This window comes from Elaeis guineensis, chromosome 11 (assembly GCF_000442705.2).
Source record: "Elaeis guineensis isolate ETL-2024a chromosome 11, EG11, whole genome shotgun sequence".
In the NCBI taxonomy this organism is placed as follows: Eukaryota; Viridiplantae; Streptophyta; class Magnoliopsida; order Arecales; family Arecaceae; genus Elaeis; species Elaeis guineensis.
Window position 1 is genome coordinate 86,722,144 of NC_026003.2, and position 22,125 is coordinate 86,744,268.

General features: G+C 39.7%; 1 protein-coding gene across 4 annotated transcripts in view; it reads left to right on the plus strand.

Annotated features, from left to right (window-relative positions):
• Nucleotides 1–12,834, plus strand: part of LOC105033931 (short-chain dehydrogenase TIC 32, chloroplastic) — a 28,871-nt gene extending 16,037 nt beyond the window's left edge. Inside the window, exons 7-9 of one of the 4 annotated variants that reach the window (XM_073245990.1) lie at nucleotides 6,499–6,554; nucleotides 12,473–12,632; nucleotides 12,803–12,834. In XM_073245990.1, coding sequence (XP_073102091.1) covers nucleotides 6,499–6,554; nucleotides 12,473–12,631 — 215 coding nt within the window. In that variant the 3' untranslated portion in view covers nucleotide 12,632; nucleotides 12,803–12,834. The other 3 variants (XM_029261449.2, XM_073245989.1, XM_073245991.1) reach the window with 3 other exon arrangements.
• Nucleotides 12,835–22,125: the final 9,291 nt, after the last annotated feature.

A 22,125-nucleotide genomic window follows, 5' to 3' on the forward strand; every position in this document is an offset into this window, starting at 1 on the left:
TTGTTTATCAAAGTGAATTAAAGTTTCAATGAAATTTGGTAGTGGTTCAGAAATTTTTCAAAAATTATTTTCTTCAATATTCTCTCCCTGAAGATGATTTTTATTGGAATAAGGTTGTTTTTCCATAAAAGACACGTCCATGCTTACATAAGTCTTCTTTGTTAGTGGATTAAAACACTTATACCCCTTTTTATTTGGAGCATATCCAATGAAAACACATTTTTTAGCCTGGGGATCCAATTTGGATCGAAAAAATTATGGAACATGAACAAAACAAATGCATCTGAATATTTTTAAAGGCAACTTATAGTACAATCGAAAATTCGGAAAAGATGTCTTTAAAGTATATAAAGGGTTTTAAATTTCAAAACATAAGTTGGCATTCTATTGATCAAGTAGGAGACAGTTAAAACAGCATCTCCCCAGAGGAATTTAGGAATATTCATAGAAAACATGAGGGCCCTAGCAACTTCAAGTGCCTATTTTTTCTTTTAGCAATACCATTTTGTTGGGGAGTGTCACGACATGTTGATTGATGTAGAATGCCTTTATCTTTTAAAATTTTTTAAACACATTAAAATACTTAGCTCCGTTGTCTGATCGAAGAATGCAAATTTTTGAATTAAATGAGTTTCAATCATATAATAGAACTCTTTGAAAAATCTTTCCACTTCAGATTTTTTGCTTAGTAAGTAAATCCAACACAACCTAGTGTGATCATCAATAAAAGTTACGAACCACCTTTTTTTAGATAAAGTTGTAACCTTTGACAGTCCCCAAACATCACTGTGTATTAAGTAAAATGGTTTGGAAGGACTATAAGATTTTGAAACAAATTTTACACGATGATCTTTAGATAAATGGCAACTTTCATATTGAAACAAAGAATAATCCACTCCTTTAAACAATTTAGGAAATATGCGTCTTAAATAAAGAAAACTAGAATGGCTTAGTCTAAGGTGCCATTGCATTAATTGTTCAGAAACAGAAATTGAACAAGTACTACTCAGCTCTTAAGCTTTTTTATTACCAAGGAAATCCTCATTGAAATAGTATAGTCCGCTTATCTCTCTAGCATTGTCAATCTTCTCTGAAATCTGGTCCTAAAATGTACAATAGGAGCCACAGAAGATAACACGCAATTAGAGTCCTTCAAAAATTTACTGACAGATAACAGGTTGCAAGCAAGTTTTCGGACATGAAGTACTGATTTAAGACTAATATTTTCAGATATTTTGATTAGGCCTTTGCCTGCAATAGATGAAAGACTACCATCTGCTATTCATACTTTTTCATTATCAGAATAAGAAGTATATGAAAAAATAGATTTGACAAACTGGTCATATGATCAGAAGCCCCTAAATCAATGATTCATGGAACGGAATTCAAAGTACTGAAAGGGCTGAGAAATTTCTACTTGAATGGGCCAAAGAATAATTAGGTGTACCAGATGATGATGGATTAGCCTTTAGCAGTTTCAAAAGTTGATCAATCCGCTTTTTGTTAAATGGACCCGTGTCATCTACAGTGGCAGTGGTTTGTGATCGTCTAGATTTTGATTCCAATTGGCTGGTTTTTCATAAAGCAGCCAGCAAGTTTTTCGAGTATGACGTAGTCTTTACAATGATCACACCATATCTGAGGCTTCTCATCCTACATGTGTTGATCAGGGGCACTCTATCCACTAGCATTAGCTTCAGCAGCAACCAGCGCGGAGTTCTCAGTCAGACCACTTGTGCCATTATTCTTTTTTTCGAGTATTACTGATCTGCGGCTTTCCTCCGACGAACCTCTGAAAAAACTTCATGGAGTGAAGGTAGAGGATTTCATCCAATAATCCTTCCTCGAACCTCATCAAATTTGACATTGAGTCCAGCAAGAAATTTGAAGACTCGATTAGCCTCCATAATTTTTTGATTGTGTTTGCAATCGTTAGGAGACTTCCACTCATAATCATTAAACAGGTCTAGATCTTGCCATATTTGTTTAGAGAATGGAAGTATTTGGTGACAGCGTCACTTCCTTACCGAACTTCTCCAAGTTTCAGAGTAAGTTCATATATTGAGATCGATTATCCAAATTAGAATATATTTGGGTAACATTATCCCACAGTTCCTTAGCATTCTGGTAACAAATGTAATTGAAACTAATATCCTCGTCCATAGAATTCACAAGCCAAGTCATTACCATTAAGTTTTTAGCATCTCAGGTTGGATAGTCAGATCTGCATTGTCCGGAGCCGATGTATCTCCTGTCAAGTAGCCGATTTTGCCTCTTTCTCGGACATACATACGTACCAATTGAGACCAGCGTAAGAAGTTATCACCATTGAGTCAAATGGTGGTAATTTGGACTGGATGAGATTCAACAGTAGAAGGGACCCAAGAGTGGACGGAGTTGATTGGGAGGAGACGTCAGACATGGTGAAGAAAAAATAGGACAGCAGTGGCGGCGTATGGGCGGCGACGGTGTATGGGTGGCGGCTGCGCTAGGACGACCACAGGAGCAGAATATCATCCTGCTCTGATGCCATAAAAAACATGAAAATGATTGTTTATTTCTATATATACAGCTACAGTCACTTCTCTCCTCTTATAGGCAGAAAATATAACAAACTAGGAAATAATATCCTACACTAATTACAGGATATTCCTAGAATATTTATAAAATATTCCTAATCCAGATAAAAAAGGAAACAGTTTTTTTATAGAAAATAAAATGGATTCCAGTGATTGTGTGATCCTGTCCCTTTTTCCACAATTATTTATATATTTATTTTTTTTAAAAACTATATTTAATTAAAAGATTTTATAAATATATTTTTATCTAGACTATCGCAGCATCCTATCAGGGGCACTATGCATATCTTTTACAGCCCATGCTTATGCTTTATTGACCAATTATTTTGGAAATTTGTTTAAATTTGGCCTTATATAAGGGCAGCTATAAACATGCCCAAATTTAAACAATTTTTTGTCAAAAAAAATACAAGTAGTATACACCATGACAAACATGATACAAATTTTTTTAAATTATGAATATTATTTAATAATTTTTATGAAAATATATTTTTAATCTAAAAACTTATTTTAGATCATACTTATATCTATAGTATATCGTGAAATCATGCCAAAATACAAAATTTTGGCATGATTTCTGCTTGTTATTTTAAATTTTGTCCAATTTAGGCTTTTAAATAAAAACAAATAGAGGGAGGGGATTTCGTGTTGCTAGGGCTTAGATTGAGGCTAAAAATGACTCCCTGCTTTCCCTCACCTCCTCCACACTTCCGCATGCCTCCTGCTACGAAACAAGAGGAGAAAGGCTCAGGAGGGCCTTTCTCCTCTCTTAATTTGTGACAGCCCTTGAAGTAGTAGGTGCCGGTCATTATTGAGCCAACGGAGCAGAATTGGGCAGCTCCGCTCAATTTGGACTCTAGTTCGTGCCTTGTCCAAAACCGAAATCAGGAATTGTCCTGGTTCCACACCATCTCAATTTGGTACAACCCAAACCAGCCAGTTAAAGATGGTGCCACTTTCTTTGTTGGCAACTAAGGTCTTCTTTCTCCTATTATTTCCTTAATTTGTATCATCTACCTATCTTTTCTAAGTTTTATCAGTTTATTCCTTCTACACTTGCTTTCCTAAAAATATTAAGCCAAACATTTTTCTTCTTCTGAAAGATAAAAAATGCTTTGAACTATTATGGAGCGAAAACTGTTAACATTTCGATTTGAAACCATCTAATAGCGTATATTGTTGCTTATTTCCCCCTGCTATCACCCAAAAAATTCAATATGCTCCATTTTTTTTAAAAAATCTTCTTAAAGCTCTAACCTTCTTCATGTTTATCACAACCTTCTCTCTTCGACCAGCCATAAAACAAGCTTCATCACTTGTTCAAATGTATGAGCATTAATTCCAGTTCTGATTTTTAGACTTCAAGAACCAATTCACCTTTTTCTTCAAAAATTAATCTTATGTAAACGTGTTTAATCCAAGGTTTGAAAAGCCAAGCATATTAATCTGATAGTATCTAACCATATCTGTCCAAAGATGGTATGCCTCAAGATATGCCAAACCAGGCCCTTGCTCACGTCAATCTATATTGGGAATGGATTGGGTCTGAACCAACCCCAACCTGCATCGAACTAAGAGATACTAGCCATCAAACAAAGCAGTACTACCTGGTACCACTCAAGAGGACTTTCAAGGGTTTTCTTGGCTTGAAAATGAAATTTTTATAAGCTACTATAATGACTAAATTGCTAGTTAAATTTGAGTGTAAATGCTGGATTACTTCCAAGACTGTTTTAGGTTTTCATTAATCAGGAAAATTAAAGGATACTGAAAGCTTAACTATTAAACTTGACAAGAAAAAAATTATGTACTTAATTAAGCATATATGATCATTTGAAAAGTAACTAGGATGAAAAATGCTAACAATTTATTAAAGGAAAAATTAGTTTATAAACAACATAACATAATCTTTTTGATAATTATTATGAAATTACATGATTGAGAAAATTGAATAATATTTCTTTAGAAATAACATATTTTCATAATATTAATGGACTTTTTGATATATAAATAATTTGTTTACTTAAATCCATGGACTCTTGGGATTTATCATTATTAAGCCATCAATATAAATAAACTATAATATAAAAAATGAAGATCATTGCTTGTGGCGAATGTCATTTTTTTATCATATAGTTTCTTTTACTATGTGCACCAAAAATTAGAAAAATTTTTGGTATTAGTTTGTACTTGATATAAACTTATCAGTTGATTTGTAATAATCCTAAGTTATGACCTATTAGCAAAATTCTTGATAAAGTATGATTTTTCATCAACATCTTGTACCAATGTAAATACTTTAACACACATCGAATAAGATGACTAAGGCACATAAATTAATAGTCTTAGCATAATCTTGAACAAACATATTGTGATGTCAACAAAATGCAAGAAAAAAGGAAAGAGGGTAATTTTCGAGGCTAAAACAGGCAATACCAAGGATATAACTGCTGTCTAAATATGTATCATACCCTTTGTCAAGTTGGCATGCAATATAGCGCATAGAATATCCACTGTTGGTTGGTACAGGTCTGATATTTGCATGTCAAACCCTGGGTTAAACAAATATTTGTGAAGCTAGCAGTCAGTGGGCTTATTAAATCATCTCTAGACATATTCAAGGGCCAGGGAATTGAGAATTTCTTTTCCAAACTGCTTTTTATGTGGCTGAGGAACTTGACCACCATCCATAGTTTTCCTTCTTCAAGGTTAACGAGTCTGCTACAAGCTTTGCATAATTGAAAAATTGGATTCTTTTTGAATATCCTAGATCATTAAGAACTCAAAAATATGTTGAAGGTATATTTGAAAATAGAACTCTTTGATGTTTTATTGAGTCCAAAAAGAAATTAATGAGATGTGGATTAACTTGGTGTGCTCCATGCTAGAGTGAGTATTTGGATCATCATCATCATCATCAAAGCCTTTTACTATCAATCTGGCTATAGTGCAAGAACTTTTTAAATTGTGAAGCCTCCATGGAAGGATTGAGCAAGTTCTGCAATCAGTTATCAGTTGGACAACAACACTCCAGAAATTGGTGTTATATTCCTGGCCAAGGCAAATCTAAGCAACAGGGGAGATCACCACAAAACTTTTAAGGCTAGTTAGGAGGCTGAAAGATTTATCTTACTGGTCATCATTTTAAGTTATCTTAAAGAGCAACCCTTTCCTCGACTTGGAAAGATTCTAAATGAAGATCGAAGATTGTGACTTTTGATATGGGGAGTTGTGTTCATCTCCACATAAATGAGCAAAAGAGCCAAATGAAACACTGAACCAAGTGAGTGGTATTTCTGTTATGAATCAAAACATCTGTCTCATTATTATCCACTCAATAAGCTGGTTGGCTCATCTTAATGTTTTATAATTTTAGCATTATCTGTGCCACCTACTTACTTTCCTGGGTAATATTAGTGGAATGTCATTATACTGCATAAACTCATGACCTGAGAAGTATAGCCTCTGCAAATATATGCATTCTTCTCAAAAAATTTCGTAATTAGATTTCTTTTTGGTTCATTTACATCAATATGATTAAATTCTTTACAGGTTAGAACATTTAGTTGGAATCACATAAATATATTTGCAGATAAGGAGTTGGAGAGAACACCTGTTTATAAGTTTAGCAATAATTGTATTTTGTGAACGTTAGCGGTGTTCTACTGAGGGCTGATTCTCCTGCTAAACATATAAGTGGCAGTTACATACCCTATAAAAATACAGCAGATAGATACCCCAAACCACAACAAAACAATAGGAAGACTAATACCACATCAACCATTCAAATTCAATCATATCATATTTTCAATATCAATTTGTTTTTGAATCTCTTGACTTGTGATTTAGCACTAAGGATGTGACAGGCATGGGTGAGAAACTTAAATGCTAATATTTTGCTCCTTTTTGTCTATCACAGGTATTGTCACCGCAGTCAGCAAATATGTGTTGAATGTGATGAAAAATGTTCAACAGGTGAGTGGAGCAGGCATTGCATGTTGTTGTTGTTGTTGTTATTACTACTACTACTACTACTTTATTTTATTTTTATTTTTAACGTTGAATGCTGTGGTTACATCGTATCAGTACATGGCTGCATGCCTTGCTGTTCAGTAATATCTCTATTAGAATATTGGAGTATATGCTTGGTCTAAGGATTTAGGTTCCAGCTGGACGTCTCACGGTACGTCAGGATGAGGTAGCACCTCATGTGTCCGGATAGGGCCGTCCCATTAGCATCCCAGCATCCCGATTGGGATGTCTTGGGACATCCTCAGTCTCAAGTGTCGGGATAGGGCGGGACGGCAGCGCGTCCTGTTCTATAAGAAAATCGAGGATAGCCCCATCCCATGGAATTTAAAACCTTAGCTTAATCTATATATTTAAAAGAGATATATACTAGATGAAATGGATTTCATGCACTTCATATTGTTGTATCTTTATACAAAAATTTCTTATGTGTTAGGTTAGGATATTAAGGGTGTTTCATGTGCTTGAATTACAACAAAATGTTGTCTTTCAGGTTATTAAAATTTTTATTGAATTATTGTTTAAATTTTAAAAAGTCGCTGTCTAACTATCACCTACCAGGTGGTTTTCCATCCTAACTAATCATTGGTTTGGAGAGCAACAAAGCATACCATTTGCACAAGTTTAGATCGTCCTGCATTACCTTAAAGGCATAGATCAATTACACAAACACCCCTAGGCCTAAGGAAATCAGATTTAAATGGCTTTTTATGTAAGGAGGATATATATATATACACATGTATGAAACAATATTACATCAGCATGGGTTCTGGGTAGTTGAAGAAGGCAGAAAAGGAAGGAAAGAATGGAAAGAAATTGGGGGAAGGTTTGGAAAAACCTACCAGGTCAAACACTCTGCTCTTTAAAATTCATTTGTCTAGAGTGTATGCCTAGCAGCCAAACAACAATTTACCCTTGTTGATCATAGCAAACCCCTTGGGAATTATTAAACAAGGGCCTGTTTGGATGTTTGGGCCCAAAATCCCATGGGATTCATGGGTTGGGCCATCAGATCTTTTTTCTCTCTCTATAGGATTTGGGCCTTCCCTGTCAATGATTCTAAACTTCTAGAGAAAGGGCACCAGAAAGTGGGATCCAGCAAAAGGAGCTGAGGCATGGCCTTGAGTTGGCAGCTGGGACGTGCCTTGCTTTGCAATCTTTTCCATTTTCCTGTCAGGCACGACCTTATCATTCTGCTTTAAATGCAGAAAGTTTCTCAATTCATTAATCATCAAAATCTGGAGCTTGTTTGCATTCCATTATACTTCTATTCAAGAATTTCTTGATGGGATCTAAATGGACCAGTCCGTATTGACTTGGATCCATCATGTTATGGAGTTTGGTTGACTGGAACAGCTATTCAGTACATTTGCATGCTGCAATTGTCGAGACAAACTGATCATAACCTAGATGGTTATGAACAATTTTATTTTTCCTTTGAAGGTCAACTTTATGATCATAGAGATTGAGTTGGCTACCCTCATCACTTTCCTAAATTAGAAAGAACTGTCAAAACCTGACAAGTAGGACTGCTAAGAACAAATATTTATTTTCTGAATGGTTGGCATGGTAAAATATTATGGCTAAATATTCATCATATTATCATTTATTTTCATTAAATATACTTATGTTTGTTCAGAACCTGAGCAGTAAAGGTTACTGTCTTAATGAATGTTGAAACTTGGAAGGTTATTGACAATACAAAACAATTTTGACTTAATTTTTTGGTCAAAAATTCTACAATGATGCCCATGCTATTTTGGCATTATACATACAGAATAACCACTTTGATATGCTATGTTAGAAGTAAAGCTAGATGAAGGTGACAAGGAACAAGCAAATTGGTTCGAGTAAATTTTTGTCATGTTTTCTGAACTTATGGTGACTGGAATTTCTCAAGCTTAACCGTCATTGCTAATCCTGTACAATGTCAATATCATGTTGGATCAAAATCATCTGATGATGTCTTTAAAGATCCATGTTTCTTTATGAAATAGCCAAGGTTCATTATAAAATTACATTATTGACTTATAATACAATGTAAATTGTTTGGAGGTCATATAAAATTGCAAGATCAAGTTAAACACTAGGAAAACTAGCAACCTTAAAGTGCCGATCAAAGAGGTTGAGGATGAGTACCATGTGGCAGAAGAATCTAACATAGGAGCAATGGATTATCCTATAGTGAGGACCCACATGGACATGTGATTACTCTCCATATTGAGTGTGCATATCTTTGGTACTTAAGCAGGTCCAAGGATCCCAAAATAATAACCTTCTAGCTAGCCTTTTTTGGGTGAGGTTTTGGATCGTTACAAGTGGTATCAATGTCTACCTAGCCTATAGCTCATGTGATTAGGAGATAGTGCAACACGGACCCTTTTGAATTGGTCTCTTCTAGGGAATGTGCAAGGTGTTAGATGTATGTCCTAGAAGCCAATTAGGTGACACAAGTAATCTTTCTCAGGGCATAATTTGTAATTTTGACTTATTAATGAAATAAAATTTGGATTATTTTTTCATTCATATTGTGTAATGTGTGTATGAATCGTCGAATGAATTAACAAGATCATGACATATTCTCAAGAGTTGAAAATTTGAGACATGTGTCATTGATGGTTACTTCATAAATTGCTCCCAATAGAAGGATCATCACGAAAACGGTGATTGATCCGGATAGATTGGTGCACAGATCACTTTCTTTAGGGATAGATGAGTCTTGAGTCTACAGTGTGGGAAAATTGAAGTGAAAGTGCAGGTGGTTGTTAGAGAACAAGAGTATCGAACGTGACCAACACGAGTAGTCACTTGGATATCTTCTTTCGTTAGTAATATACTTGATGCTGCAGTAGTGTGAATAGTTCTCTGACCTGCGGTCCCTCGACTATTCATATTGAGGTTGCTGTAGTTTGACTACACCATAACTCAATCTCCTAACCATATAGAATCTTAAGATGTATATTGACTGCAGTAGGTTCATTATAGGAATAGGATATGCATCTAGATGGTATCTATCGATCTTGATAGAAAAGGAGAAGTCCTATATGGATCATGAAACTGAGTTTGAAAGTCCATGGCCATAGCAAGTGTGAATGATGGAAAGGGATTTTCATAAATTTTTTATAAAGAACTCAGGTTGATTGAGTCTTACATATAACAGATGAGATTAACGAGTTATCCATTATCTGTCTTGTCGGGACTCACGATAGAAGAATCAAATCATACGGTAACTGTACTTAGAGGTTCATCTATTCAGTTCACTGGCTTGCCATACATACTGCTAGGTATCACTAGTGGATTATGGGACCAATTGAGAATTATTTCGATGATCAATAATTCTCAAATTGACTAAATTGGAAGTATTCCAATTCATTGAAAGGAGTTTTAATGATATTGTTGATGGAGATCATAATATATCCTGCTACCAGACAGAATTGAACCTACGGGGTCATACATAAAGAGAATTGGTCTAGGATTGTGCAATTAAGTTCAAAAGGTTTCAATTGGGTTAGGATTTGTGAAATCCTATTGGATTTAGGAAAACCATGTTAGCACATGGTAAACTCAAAATCCTCATTAGACTTGAATCCTTATGAGATAGGGATTGAATCAAGTCAATTGCATGCAATATGGAAGCCAAGAGTTGGTTTTCCATCAACATTGAGCTTGAAGGAAATTGGGCTCGTGCCCAATTGGATTGGATCTATGGGGCGCCAACTGTTGGTGCCCCCTTTGGCCTTATGCAACAAGGATTAGGAGAGCTAGATGGGGCGCACGCCCTATCAGATCTTGGATGCCAAAAAGAGAAAGAAAGGGCACCATAAAGTCCTTATGGGAGTAGTTGGTTTTGGTCAAAAGTCCTTATGAGATAAGGATTTGATTTGATCAAAGTCCTAAACCAAGTAGGACTCTTTTAGGTCTATAAAAGGGCCTTGAGATGTGATCTCAAAACTTAACTGGGTGATCCAAAAGGTGCCGCCCCTCTTCCTAGCCTCACGCACTCTCCTCTTTCCCTCTCTTCCTCATGCCTCCACGCCCAAGGGTTGGGTGTTATTTGGCTTCCACATCCAAGGCATCAAGACATCCTCCTACACGCTAAGGGTTGGGGTCTTGCTTAGAGAGGAGTTCTCTCTTCTTCTTCCTCCTTTCCTTAGAGGTGCATGCTGGTTTCTTGTAGAAGAAGCATAAGAGGAGCTTCCTAGATCGTTCCCGTGGATATCTGTGAAGGTCGGACATTTGTGCGGCTCTTCAAGGAATCTGAAGAGATTCTATGATCATTAAATCATGGTAAATAACTATCCGTGCAAAGGTGAAGATGAGATCTTCATGTTTATGATTTTCATATATTAATTTTATGCTTAAATCTTAAGGACATGATAGATTCGATCTCATGAGATGAGATCTACGAGATGCATGCTAGATTAGTTTGTTCCATTGCTTAAAAAAATTTTAAAGATCTAGCATGAATGCCATACGTTTTTCCTACATAAGGCTCTATGTTGGAATATTTTTGGTTGCACATTAGATGTGTGTATGGAATGCCCACTTAAGGAGGGCCAAGGACCCCAAATATAACCTTCTGTGGAGCCCTTTTTTGGAGGTCCTGGATGGTTACAAATGATATCAATACCCTTTTAGGGATGACCACAAGCTCATGATCATGTTTTTGATGGGACATCCTATGGCAAGGATGCCAAGGTTTAAACAAGGAAATATGCAAGCATTTTCATGAGCATGTATTCAATCACACATGAGGTTGTTCATTGGGGAATTCTTGGATACTTAAGCTGGACCAAGGATCCCAAATAAAAACCTTTTGTAATCCCCTTTTGGGTGAGGTCCTTGGCGTTACACTTATTTCAAAGCAGCCCATTGTGGTGTAGTCCATATCAAGGACAAAGTATCATGCACAAAAGTACTAACATGTGCCATGTCATCTCGGGGGGGGGGGGGGTGTGGAGTGAAGATTGGCTTGGTGTGGAGGATTGCTAAGTCATATAGACCAAGGATTCAAGTCCCAGTGAGACATCGAGATGGGATACTAACCCGTATGTCAGAACAGGATCATTCCACTAGCATCCCAGTATTCTGATCGGAATGTCTTGGAACATCCTCTGTCCCAAGTATCGGGATGGATGAGATGGCGGCATATTCCATTTCATGAAAAAATTGAGACAGCGCTGTCCCATAGGATTTGCAATAATTTGGTATAGTTCAACAAGATGGCATGGACCGGCAAGGAAGTCATATTCTGGTCAGCATTTAATATTTATTAAGTAACTAATTTTGATGGTTATGTCAAAATGATGAGAAGATTCATAAGGGTGGATTTAGAGGTTATAAGACAACTCATTGCATATGTCTCTCAGAAAGCTGTAATGCGTCAACATAAAGGATATGAAGGTGCATCTTGTATCAACATCAAGGCATAGAATAGGGAAAGAAACATTCAATATTACACTCAGATACCTTCTCGTGTACCTCAATCTTCCCTTTATCCTGCAGTTGGAAGGCAGAGCTCCTATGTATCCAGCATTATAGATTGTTGAAGTCATGCCTATTGCATTTGTCACATCAGTATCTTTTATTATCCTCTTAATTCTAAGCATGCCATCAAAGAACCATAACCAAGAAGATAGGGTGTGCTTCCTGTTATGATTATAAAAATCTCAGAATCCATTAAGGCATTATAATTAATGAATATATGCTAAATTGCCACCTGAGAAGTTCGTTCAATGTGGTCCTTCACTCTAAGCTTGTCAATCAATGAAATATGATTTAGAATAGTAACAGGTTTGGTTTCATTTTTCTCTTATCTTGAGTTGATAGCATGTCAACGTGGTTTCATTCTCTATCCACAACAGGGTGCGGCCACAACATGTTACTTGGCATTGCATCCACAAGTCCAGGGAGTGAGTGGTAGGTATTTTGTTGACTGCAATGAAGCCGAACTTAAATCTCATGCTGCTGACACGAATCTGGCGAAGAAGCTATGGGATTTTAGCATGGGTTCGATCAGTTAATGTAAGTATACCAATGTTGTTGCTTTCTTTCCAAATGCTGGATGTGGGATTTGTATAAGCATTATACATTTACTAGGAACACAAAATGGAGGGAAGGACCTGAACCATGGGCTTCAATAACTTTGTTTACAGGTTGCATAATTTTCACATCCTGATTATGTTTTATATCAGGCTGCAGACTCCTTAAACATTTTCCAGCAGAAGATGGTATATTAATCTGCAAATATTCTTAGTTATCACCATATAACTGGAATTGCTTGTGCAAGGTATCTAAACACAACTTTGGCTTGACCGCTATCCAGATATCATGAAAACATCTTACTGATTATTTTCAGACTTAAACCACTTACAGGTCACCAGTGTCAAAGTTGTGAGCTCCAACAGTGACCAACATTCCCAATGGACAACCTTATCCGGGCACCTTTAGTATTAGCATTCCAGTCTTTTATTTAAAGTGCCTACACACCAAGCCCAAGTTTTTTATCGGCCCTGTAATGATTTTACATAGATGTCATTGTTAAGATTTGACGTCTCGAGATTCAGTCCACATTGAGTCCACAAAGAAGTTTGCGGCGAAAAACGGAGTCCAACGAGATCAAGATCACCTGAATCGGAGTTCAGATGGAGATACGAGCTTTTGAAGTCGGTACGAGAATCGAGACGGTGGAGGACCGCCGGCGGCGGGTGGCAGCGGCGTGGCCGCAGGCGGTGGCGCGCGGGACGCACGACCCAGGCCCGCGGCCCAGTCGGGCGCGCGGCCCAGGCGCGCGCAGGTGCGGCCCAGGCCAGCAGCCTGCTGGCCCTTTGCCCCGATCCACCATGGACCGGGTGGTCCACGGAGGGGCCTGTGGATCGCGTGGGCGTTTCCCACGCGTTTCTCGCGGTTCATGGCACTATTTCATGGACCGGAGCGCGATCCAACGGCCCAGGAGGCTCCCGGTCTTGATCCGACGGTCCTGGGGTTATCTGGCTTTGTTTAGGACTCCTAATCCCTCTCTAATCAAGTTTAAACTCCGTTTAACCTTTTAAAAGGGTCCTGTGACGAAACAGAGAGGCTGTGGTTGGGTTTTCTCGCTGCCGTACGAACCAGAGGAGAGAGAGAGAGGCGTGAGGCTGCTGTGAGAGGAGCAGGAGGCTCCTGGACAGCGGTCGCCAGGCTCTTCAGGGGTTCAGGGGGGTCTCCAAGAGAGAGAGAGCTTTTGTGAGGGGAACTTCAGGTGAGAGAGAATTGGGTGTACAAGGATTGAGGGTGAGGTTTCTTCTTGTAAATTTTTTTTTTTCATAGTGAAGTTTGTATGCCTCGTGGAGGCGAGCCCTTTTGTGGCTGATCCACGTATTTTGATTGTTTTCTTTTTGTTTTGTTTCTTCTTCCTTCCTGCTGCATCGCGTGGTACCGAAAGGATCTTGGGAGGTGGTGTCCTGGTCAGACATCCATCCAACAAGTGGTATCAGAGTAAGGCGGTACCAGGACGCAGATTGCAGTGGTGGTGAGCAAGACTGAAGATGGAGAAAACAAGAACAATCAAGATGGAGATCAACAAGTTCGATGGTAAGAGCAATTTCTCCTTGTGGCAGGCAAGGTTGAAGGACGTGCTCATCCAACAGGAGTTGATCGATGCTCTCTTGTGCGATGAAAAATCGACCACCATGGAGGTGCGGGATTGGAAACAGCTACAGATGCAGGCGGTGAGTACCATCCGCATGTACCTGGCAGATGAGGTGGTTATCCATGTGCTGAGCGAGACTTCTCCGACGGTGCTATGGTCGAAGCTCGAGGAGTTGTATATGGCGAAGTCTCTCACCAACACTCTTTTCCTCTGGAGGCAGTTTTACCAACTGCGGATGACTGAAGGACAGAGCGTGCAAGAGCATTTAAGCCACTTCCAGAAGATCCTCACCGACCTTCTCAACGTTGGCGAGAACGTTGAGGAGAAGACCAGGGCGCTGGTTTTGCTGGCGTCGCTTCTCCCTTTGTACGAGTCCTTGGTGACTGCTCTTCTAGTGGGGAAGAGCACTATCAAGATGGACGAGGTCACCGCAGCGATACTCCAGAACGAGGTTCTCAGGAGAGAGAACCCAGCTTCGAGCTCAGGTGTCGATAGCTCAGCTTTGGTGGCTTCTGGAGGTGCAGGAGGTGATAGACGGAGCGACAGGAGATCGCAACGAGGGCGGTCTAAGTCCAAGAGGGACTTGAGCAAAACCAGGTGTTACCGGTGTGAAGAGTTGGGGCATCTAGCCAGAGATTGCCCTCAACTGAAAAATCGGACAGTGGCTGCTGTAGCGACGGCCGGCAGTGATTCAGATGGAGATGTCCTGGAGATATCTGACGAGGTATCTACTTCTTCCCAGCAGTGAATATTAGATTCTGCATGCCCCTATTATGTGTGTTGCAGAGAGGAGCAGTTTGACTCCCTAGAGAACAGTGAGAGCACTGTATATCTGCCGGATGGATCGAGCTGTGCGATCAGAGGCATTAGGACGGTCAGCTGGAGGACACATGACGGTGCAGTGAGGAGATTGGGGGAGGTCCGATACATACCCGATTTCAGGCGGAATCTTATCTCACTTAGCAGACTGAATTCGAGAGGCTACAGGACGGTAGCTGGTGGAGGAATCCTGAGGGTGCTATGCGGCGATAGGATTGTGCTGGAGGGGAAGAAGGGGAGCAGAGGACATTATTACCTGGCAGGAAGCCCAGTGCGAGGTGGAGCTTCGGGAGCCAGGCGGAGCCCAAAGCGAGGTGGAGCTCCAGGAGGCGGATCGGGCACGAGACAGGAGACTCGGGAGGACGAGAGGCGACGTCGCAAGGTGAGATTCCTATTGCCGCAGGACGATGCCCCGAGCAGGTCTCAGGTCAGGAGGAGCACAGCATACGACGGAGATGGGATCGAGCAGCCTGGCTCGACTCCCATGTTTGCCCATCCATGATTAGCAAGCGATTGCCCCAGGGCATGGGGGCGAGGAGATCCAGAAGCTCTCGGAGTTTGGAGGAGGCCGAATATCGAGTCGAGGTGGAGATTGTTAGAATTTGATGCCTCGAGATTCAGCCCATATTGAGCCTACAGTGAGGTTTGCGGTAAAAAATGGAGTCCAACGAGACCAAGATCACCTGAATCGGAGCTCAGATGGAGGAGATACGAGCTTTTGAAGTCGGCACGAGAATCGAGGTGGCGGAGGACCGTCGGCGACCGGCGGCGGGCGGCAGCGGTGGCACGCGGGACGCGCGACCCAGGCCGGCGCGGGACGTGCGACCCAGGCCCGCGTGGTGGGGGCCCGCGGCCCAGCCGGGCGCGCGGCCCTGGCGCGCGCAGGCGCGACCCAGGCCCACGCGCGCAGGCCGGCCTAGGCCAGCGACCTGCTGGCCCTTTGCCCCGGTCCACCGTGGATCGGGTGGTCCACAGAGGGGCCTGTGGACCGCGTGGGCATTTCCCACGCATTTCTCGCGGTCCACGGCACTATTCCGTGGACCGGAGCGCGATCCGACGGCCCAGGAGGCTCCCGGTCTTGATCCGACGGTCCTGGGGTTATACTCCTAATCCCTCTCTAATCAAGTTTAAACCCCGTTTAACCCTTTAAAAGGGTCCTGTGACGAAACAGAGAGGCTGTGGTTGGGTTTTCTCACCGCCGTACGAACCAGAGGAGAGAGAGAGGCGTGAGGCTGCTGTGAGAGGAGCAGGAGGCTCCTGGACAGCGGTCGCCAAGCTCTTCAGGAGTTCAGGGGGGTCTCCAAGAGAGAGAGAGCTTTTGTGAGGGAAACTTCAGGTGAGAGAGAATTGGGTGTACAAGGGTTGAGGGTGAGGTCTCCTCTTGTAAAAATTTCTTTTTCATAGTGAAGTTTGCATGCCCCGTGGAGGCGAGCCCTTTTGTGGCTGATCCACGTATTTTGATTGTTTTCTTTTTGTTTTGTTTCTTCTTCTTTCCTGCTGCATCGCGTGGTACTGAAAGGATCTTGGGAGGTGGTGTCCTGGCCAGACATCCACTCAACAGTCATGTTAAGGGGGAAAAAATGCATTCATCGTCGAGCGATTCATGGGAAAGGTATACTCTGATTGCGTAGCCTTTCATTGCAATCTCTAAAACATTTTTGTGGATTGGCATAACTTAAAAAAAAAAAAAAATAAGAGAATAAAGCAGCTAGTTATTGGCCTATGATATAATAATCATATATCATGAGTGAGCTATTTGTAAGCAGCGGTTGCTGCTGCTGCTTTTTCTACAAAGTTAAGGTGAACAGGTTTTGATTCAGCTTAACGCTTTACGATATGCTTCTGGTGAGAGCTGGTGTGGGACAAGCCTGCATTTGAATGAGCTGCCATTGACCAGTCAGATTCGTGAGGACAATGAATTTACCAGTTTTCTTGGTAGTGAAACAATTTGTTTCTCTGTAACTCTTGTAGAAAGTTTGGGCCAATCTCTAATATGAATTCAGGTTCTTCTTGATAGGCTTGCCATGTTAGGTGCAGATCAGAGGTGATGGAATGGGTACATAGCCATGGTATGTCAAAACTTCATGATGAATCTTAATTGAGGTCTATCTCTTGATGTTCTTCAGAAAAATTTGAAAATTGAGAAGCAGAGATTTAAAAGAGATGTCCTCTCTAACCAAGCCAAGCTTGTTCTTTGATTATGACCTACTGGCAGCTGGAATTAGTCTGTCTGGTAACAGATCTATCTGCACTAGAATCACAAGCCAGTAACCGGAATATCCAAACTCATGGACTTCCCATGTCACGTTTTACTGTTGAATGTTAGTCAGGCGCCACTTGACGCAATCCTCTATTTTTAAGAAGTGCCTAACAACAGCTAGGACCCCATCCATGATGCAAATTTAAGAATATGACCATATTCATGATAATCTGTAACATTTTACATCAAGTTAGACGGCATCAAATACAGCCCGTTGTAAGTTTCTAGTCTTCTCAATACATATTAATAATACCATTCCCTAAGTGAATCATTCAGTGCCCTATAACCAGCCACCACGACTGCTTTGGGTTGACTGATGCAATACCAAAGAGCAATGTGGGAAAGCTGATCCTATTGTTGCTTATCAACTTAGATGTCTAGCATCAAGCACCTCTAGAAGCATCTTGGAATCGTTTGGACCGTAGTTTCTATTAGCCTCATCTGGAACATGTTCTCGGAATAACGCCCATCAAGCCATTCCATAGACCAATGCATTTAATATGATTAATTAAATACTAAGGGCTCGTTTGAATGATTAAGCCTAAAATTCTATGGGATTCGCGGGTTGGATCAGCACAACCAACAAAATCAAGATAAGTTTTTTTTTTTCCCTCCCACTCTCTCCTGGAATCCAATGTCTACAACTAAAAGCTTTCGATGTTCCATATAAAAACATGTTGGAAAATTTTAGTAGAGGATAGCTAACAGGGAAACATCCTGACTGCTGGCATATCCCAGATTAAATCTATATCAGAAAGAAACAACAGAAGAAATGCTGTAATATTAGCAAAGAACGAGAGCCTCTCTTTTGCAATTTCCAGCAAGCGTTCATACAACAATGATATGGCTCGAATGCCTCAACCAACAGCTAGGTATCCAAATTGACCAAGTCTGATGAGATAATGAATGTATTGACAGCACAATTTCTAAAAGGCTCGACCATCTTTGCAGTGCAAAGTCTGGTCACGGAATGAGGTTTCCCATCTTCTGTACAGTGGCCTTGGAGCCAAAATGGGGAGGAAAAAAGAAAGTAATACAACACAAGCACAAATCCTACTATTTCCAGATTTTTTTTCCTGATAGTTTCAATTAGGCTTTTGCTAAGCGTCTATTAATTATCAAAAGAACCTGTGCGTCCGATTGATGTTCGAGATCGTGGAAGGCAATAGTTAGTGCGGTGAAATTTCATAACTTTAGGGGCAATTTCGAAAACATATTTCTGGAGAGGTGGCCGGCCGTCGAGATGCGTGGAGCTGGGATTGAGGCGGGCAGTGCTGGGATGGATCAGGATGGGGGTATGAGTAGTGGAAACAGCCCGCGTAGGGAGGCGGGCAGTGCAGGGAAGCGGCTGCTGTGGGGAGTTGGCTGGCATGGGGAGGCGGGCGAAGCTGGGATGGAAGAAGACGATGCTGAGATGAATCGGGATGGGTGTTTGACGAGTGGAGGCAGTCGACGCGGGGTGGCAGAGCCGGTGCGGGGAGGCGGGCGAAGCTAGGATGGAGGCAAGTGGTGCTGGGATGGATCAAGATGGGTTTCAAGTAGTATGTAGACAACTGGCGCGGTGAAAAGGATATTGGAATCTATTTTTGTATTTGAATTAATTTAGATATTGATAAAAATTTAAAAATTTAATTAGTATCTATATTTATATTTATATTTATAAAAAAAATAGATATAAATATAAATAGCCGAATATCCGAATCTACATAAAATCTTATATAATTTTATATAGTACTTATTAATTTTTTTAAAAAATATATAATCATATAAATATATTATTAACTTGATTTATCATATATTTAATAATATTTTTGATTCTATAGTCATAAATTTAATTATCTAAGTTATATTCACAATTATATCTATACTTTTAGTATCCGAATTATATCCGTATCTGTTTAAAATAAATATTGATATAAATTTTTTCATTCGAATATATCCGTATCCGTATTTATATTTGTCAGACAAAATAAATATAGATATGTATATGCTGATATCCAATTCGTATATAATTTGATTTCAGTCCTATCAGGGAGGCAATTAGCACCGGGAGGTGGCTAGCGCAGGGAGGTGAAAAGCACAAAGAGTTGACCAACATAGGGACACATAAGGAGCTAGGATGGAAGGCGGGTGGTGCTGGGATGGATCAAGATGGGTGCCTGACAAGTAGAGACGATCGATGCTGGAATGCATCAGGATTTAGGAGTTGCAAAGAGCAACCTCAGCCCAGTCAAATTTTTTTCAAACAAAATAAAAAAGGGTTTGCAACCGGTTCCAAAAAGTAGTAAAAGGAATTTTTCTAAGTAATCCGGTCTAATGGATGGCCAGGACCTTTCCTATTTTTTTATAAAAAATTTTAAAAGAGCACCATAACCCTTTCCTTCCAAATATGCAGTTTACCACCAACCATGACCTGCTGAAAATTCAATGTATGCACACCACAAAGTTTTAATATATACATTTTAAGGTGATCATCAATCATATAATTCAACTTTGAATTCTGAGATCAGGTTAACAAGATGTCTATTCTGTGGAAAAATAGTGAGTTAAACATGTATCATTACAAAGAAAAGCAATAAAACTATGCAAATATCCTAAGTACAAAAGGAAGTAGACTTTTTAAATATGGAAAAGAAAGAAAATATAAGATTCGGGTTTCAATCGAAAGAAGAATTTTATGTAAAGCGCCATTACAAAAGACAAGAAAGAAAATATGGAAAAAGAAGTAGACTTTTTCAATATGGAAAAGAAAGAAAATATAAGATTCGGATTCCAATCAAAAGAAGAATTTTGTGTAAAGCTCCATTAGAAAAAGAAAACAAGATGCAAGAAATCCATGTAAAGCCTTCTAGCTCTCCCGGAGCCTTCTTTTATGCTACATCTATTCTGGGATAAAAAATAAAACTCATTTCTAAAGTTTTTTTTTGGAGTTTTACTTCACCCTAGGCATCAAAGCGGGGCACCTATCTTAAGATTTATCACTAGGGTCTTATAGCAAGTGAAGAAATATGCTACATAGAAAAGCTTATCCAATGAGTATAGCAAGCATCTTATATAATGCGAATTATGCTAGGAATAAATTAGGATTGGTCTATTTCCATTAGTCAAACAAGGATGAGTCACTTTAATCTTTTATATAAAATATGAACATACACAAATGCACAACATACATAAATCCATTACATACTTAAATCCATCTTTATATATATGCTAGGCATAAATATTGGGATTTGTCTATTTCCATTACTAAAAGAAGGGATGAGTTAGTATAGTTCATATAAAACACAAACATACTTAAATGTCCAACTTAAGTTTCTAGATATGCTATTTTATGCTTGAAAAAATGTGTTTTTGTATAATGAAATTTAGGGGAACTATACCATCGAGTTATCCAAATTTCAGTTGTATCAATTTGATCAATGAAGTGGCAATTGAGTAAAATCAAGAAAACAGATAAATAGAGCTCAACACCATTTGCCTGTGGCTATCATGTGACTACATGTGACCCATAAACAATCTAACATGGCAAAATTAAAAATGGGCAAAAGTCAATTAAAACTAAAACAAAGAGGATTCAACTAATTATGTCCTATTCCTCCATCCCTCTCAATCTAATAGTTTTAGGTCTTCTTCTTTAGTGCTGATCGTGTCTTGATTTGCAAAGCTTGTAACTTGCTCGATGAAATCAACCATCTACCCATTTTCCATTGGAATTCTATTATCAGTGTGAAGAAAAGGACTAGCACAATATTCTCTGTTAAGGATTTTCCCAAATCAAAGGTACGATGACAACTTGAAAGGTACGACATTAAGAAAATAGATCTATGATTACGAGCATTAGGATTTGAATGGATTTTTGCATGTAGGGATATGTATTTTATTTATGGATTAGTTGTTTCAATGTTGATATTTTTTTTCTCTAGGGTTTTGTCATTTTATATGTTTAGTGGTTTCCTAATCTCTGTTTTCGAATGCTGAAATGCTAAAAATATCTGGCATTGTATCCTGACATACTAAAAGGCTAGGGCTATTGTATAATGATTTAGTAGCGGATCCCTAGTGTTTGCTTCTACTTGCTATAGGACTCCTTATATTTGATTTAGGAAGTTGAAAGGTTTATTATAAAATATTTCAGTGGACCTCTAATGTCTTCACTGGATTATTGTCTAATCGTTTAGTGGACCCACTGTGTCTTGTTTAGAAATACTTTAGTATCATTATAGAATGTTTCTATGAATTTTTTATTTCTTTGCGGCATGGATATAGTTGTTATAGTTATTGTTGGTACAAAAATCCGCTTGCGCCGGAGAAGCTGGAGTCGAGGGAGTCGCAGTCGCCGCCGGACCTGCAAAGGAAGTCTAAACCGGAGGTGGGGTTGCTCCGGCAAGACCCTCCGACGCTCAAGTCAGTTCTCTGCCTCAACAAGAATGGAGTGCTCGAACGGAGAATCTAGCAGAGTTTTGAGGTAAAAAATAAGAGCTTATAGAATAACATATCTGGGACCCCCTTTTATAGGCAGAGGGGGTAGTAGCCTGATAGCGATATCTGTAACCGTCTGGCAGTGGGCTGCCCAGGGTCAGGCGGAGTTTGTTGCAAAGAGTAGTGGAGTGGACCCGTGGCTATCACCGGGGCGTGCCACGTGGAGTCTGCCGCAGAGAGTGGAGCGGCGTCCGTTGTCGCGACTTGCCAGCGGATGGGAGAATCGTGCGGTATCCGTCGCAGGAAGTGGAGCAGTGCTGTGACCGTTACTGCGGCCTATCAGGGAGTGATGGAGCTGCACGAATCCGCCGCAGGAAGTGGAGCGATAT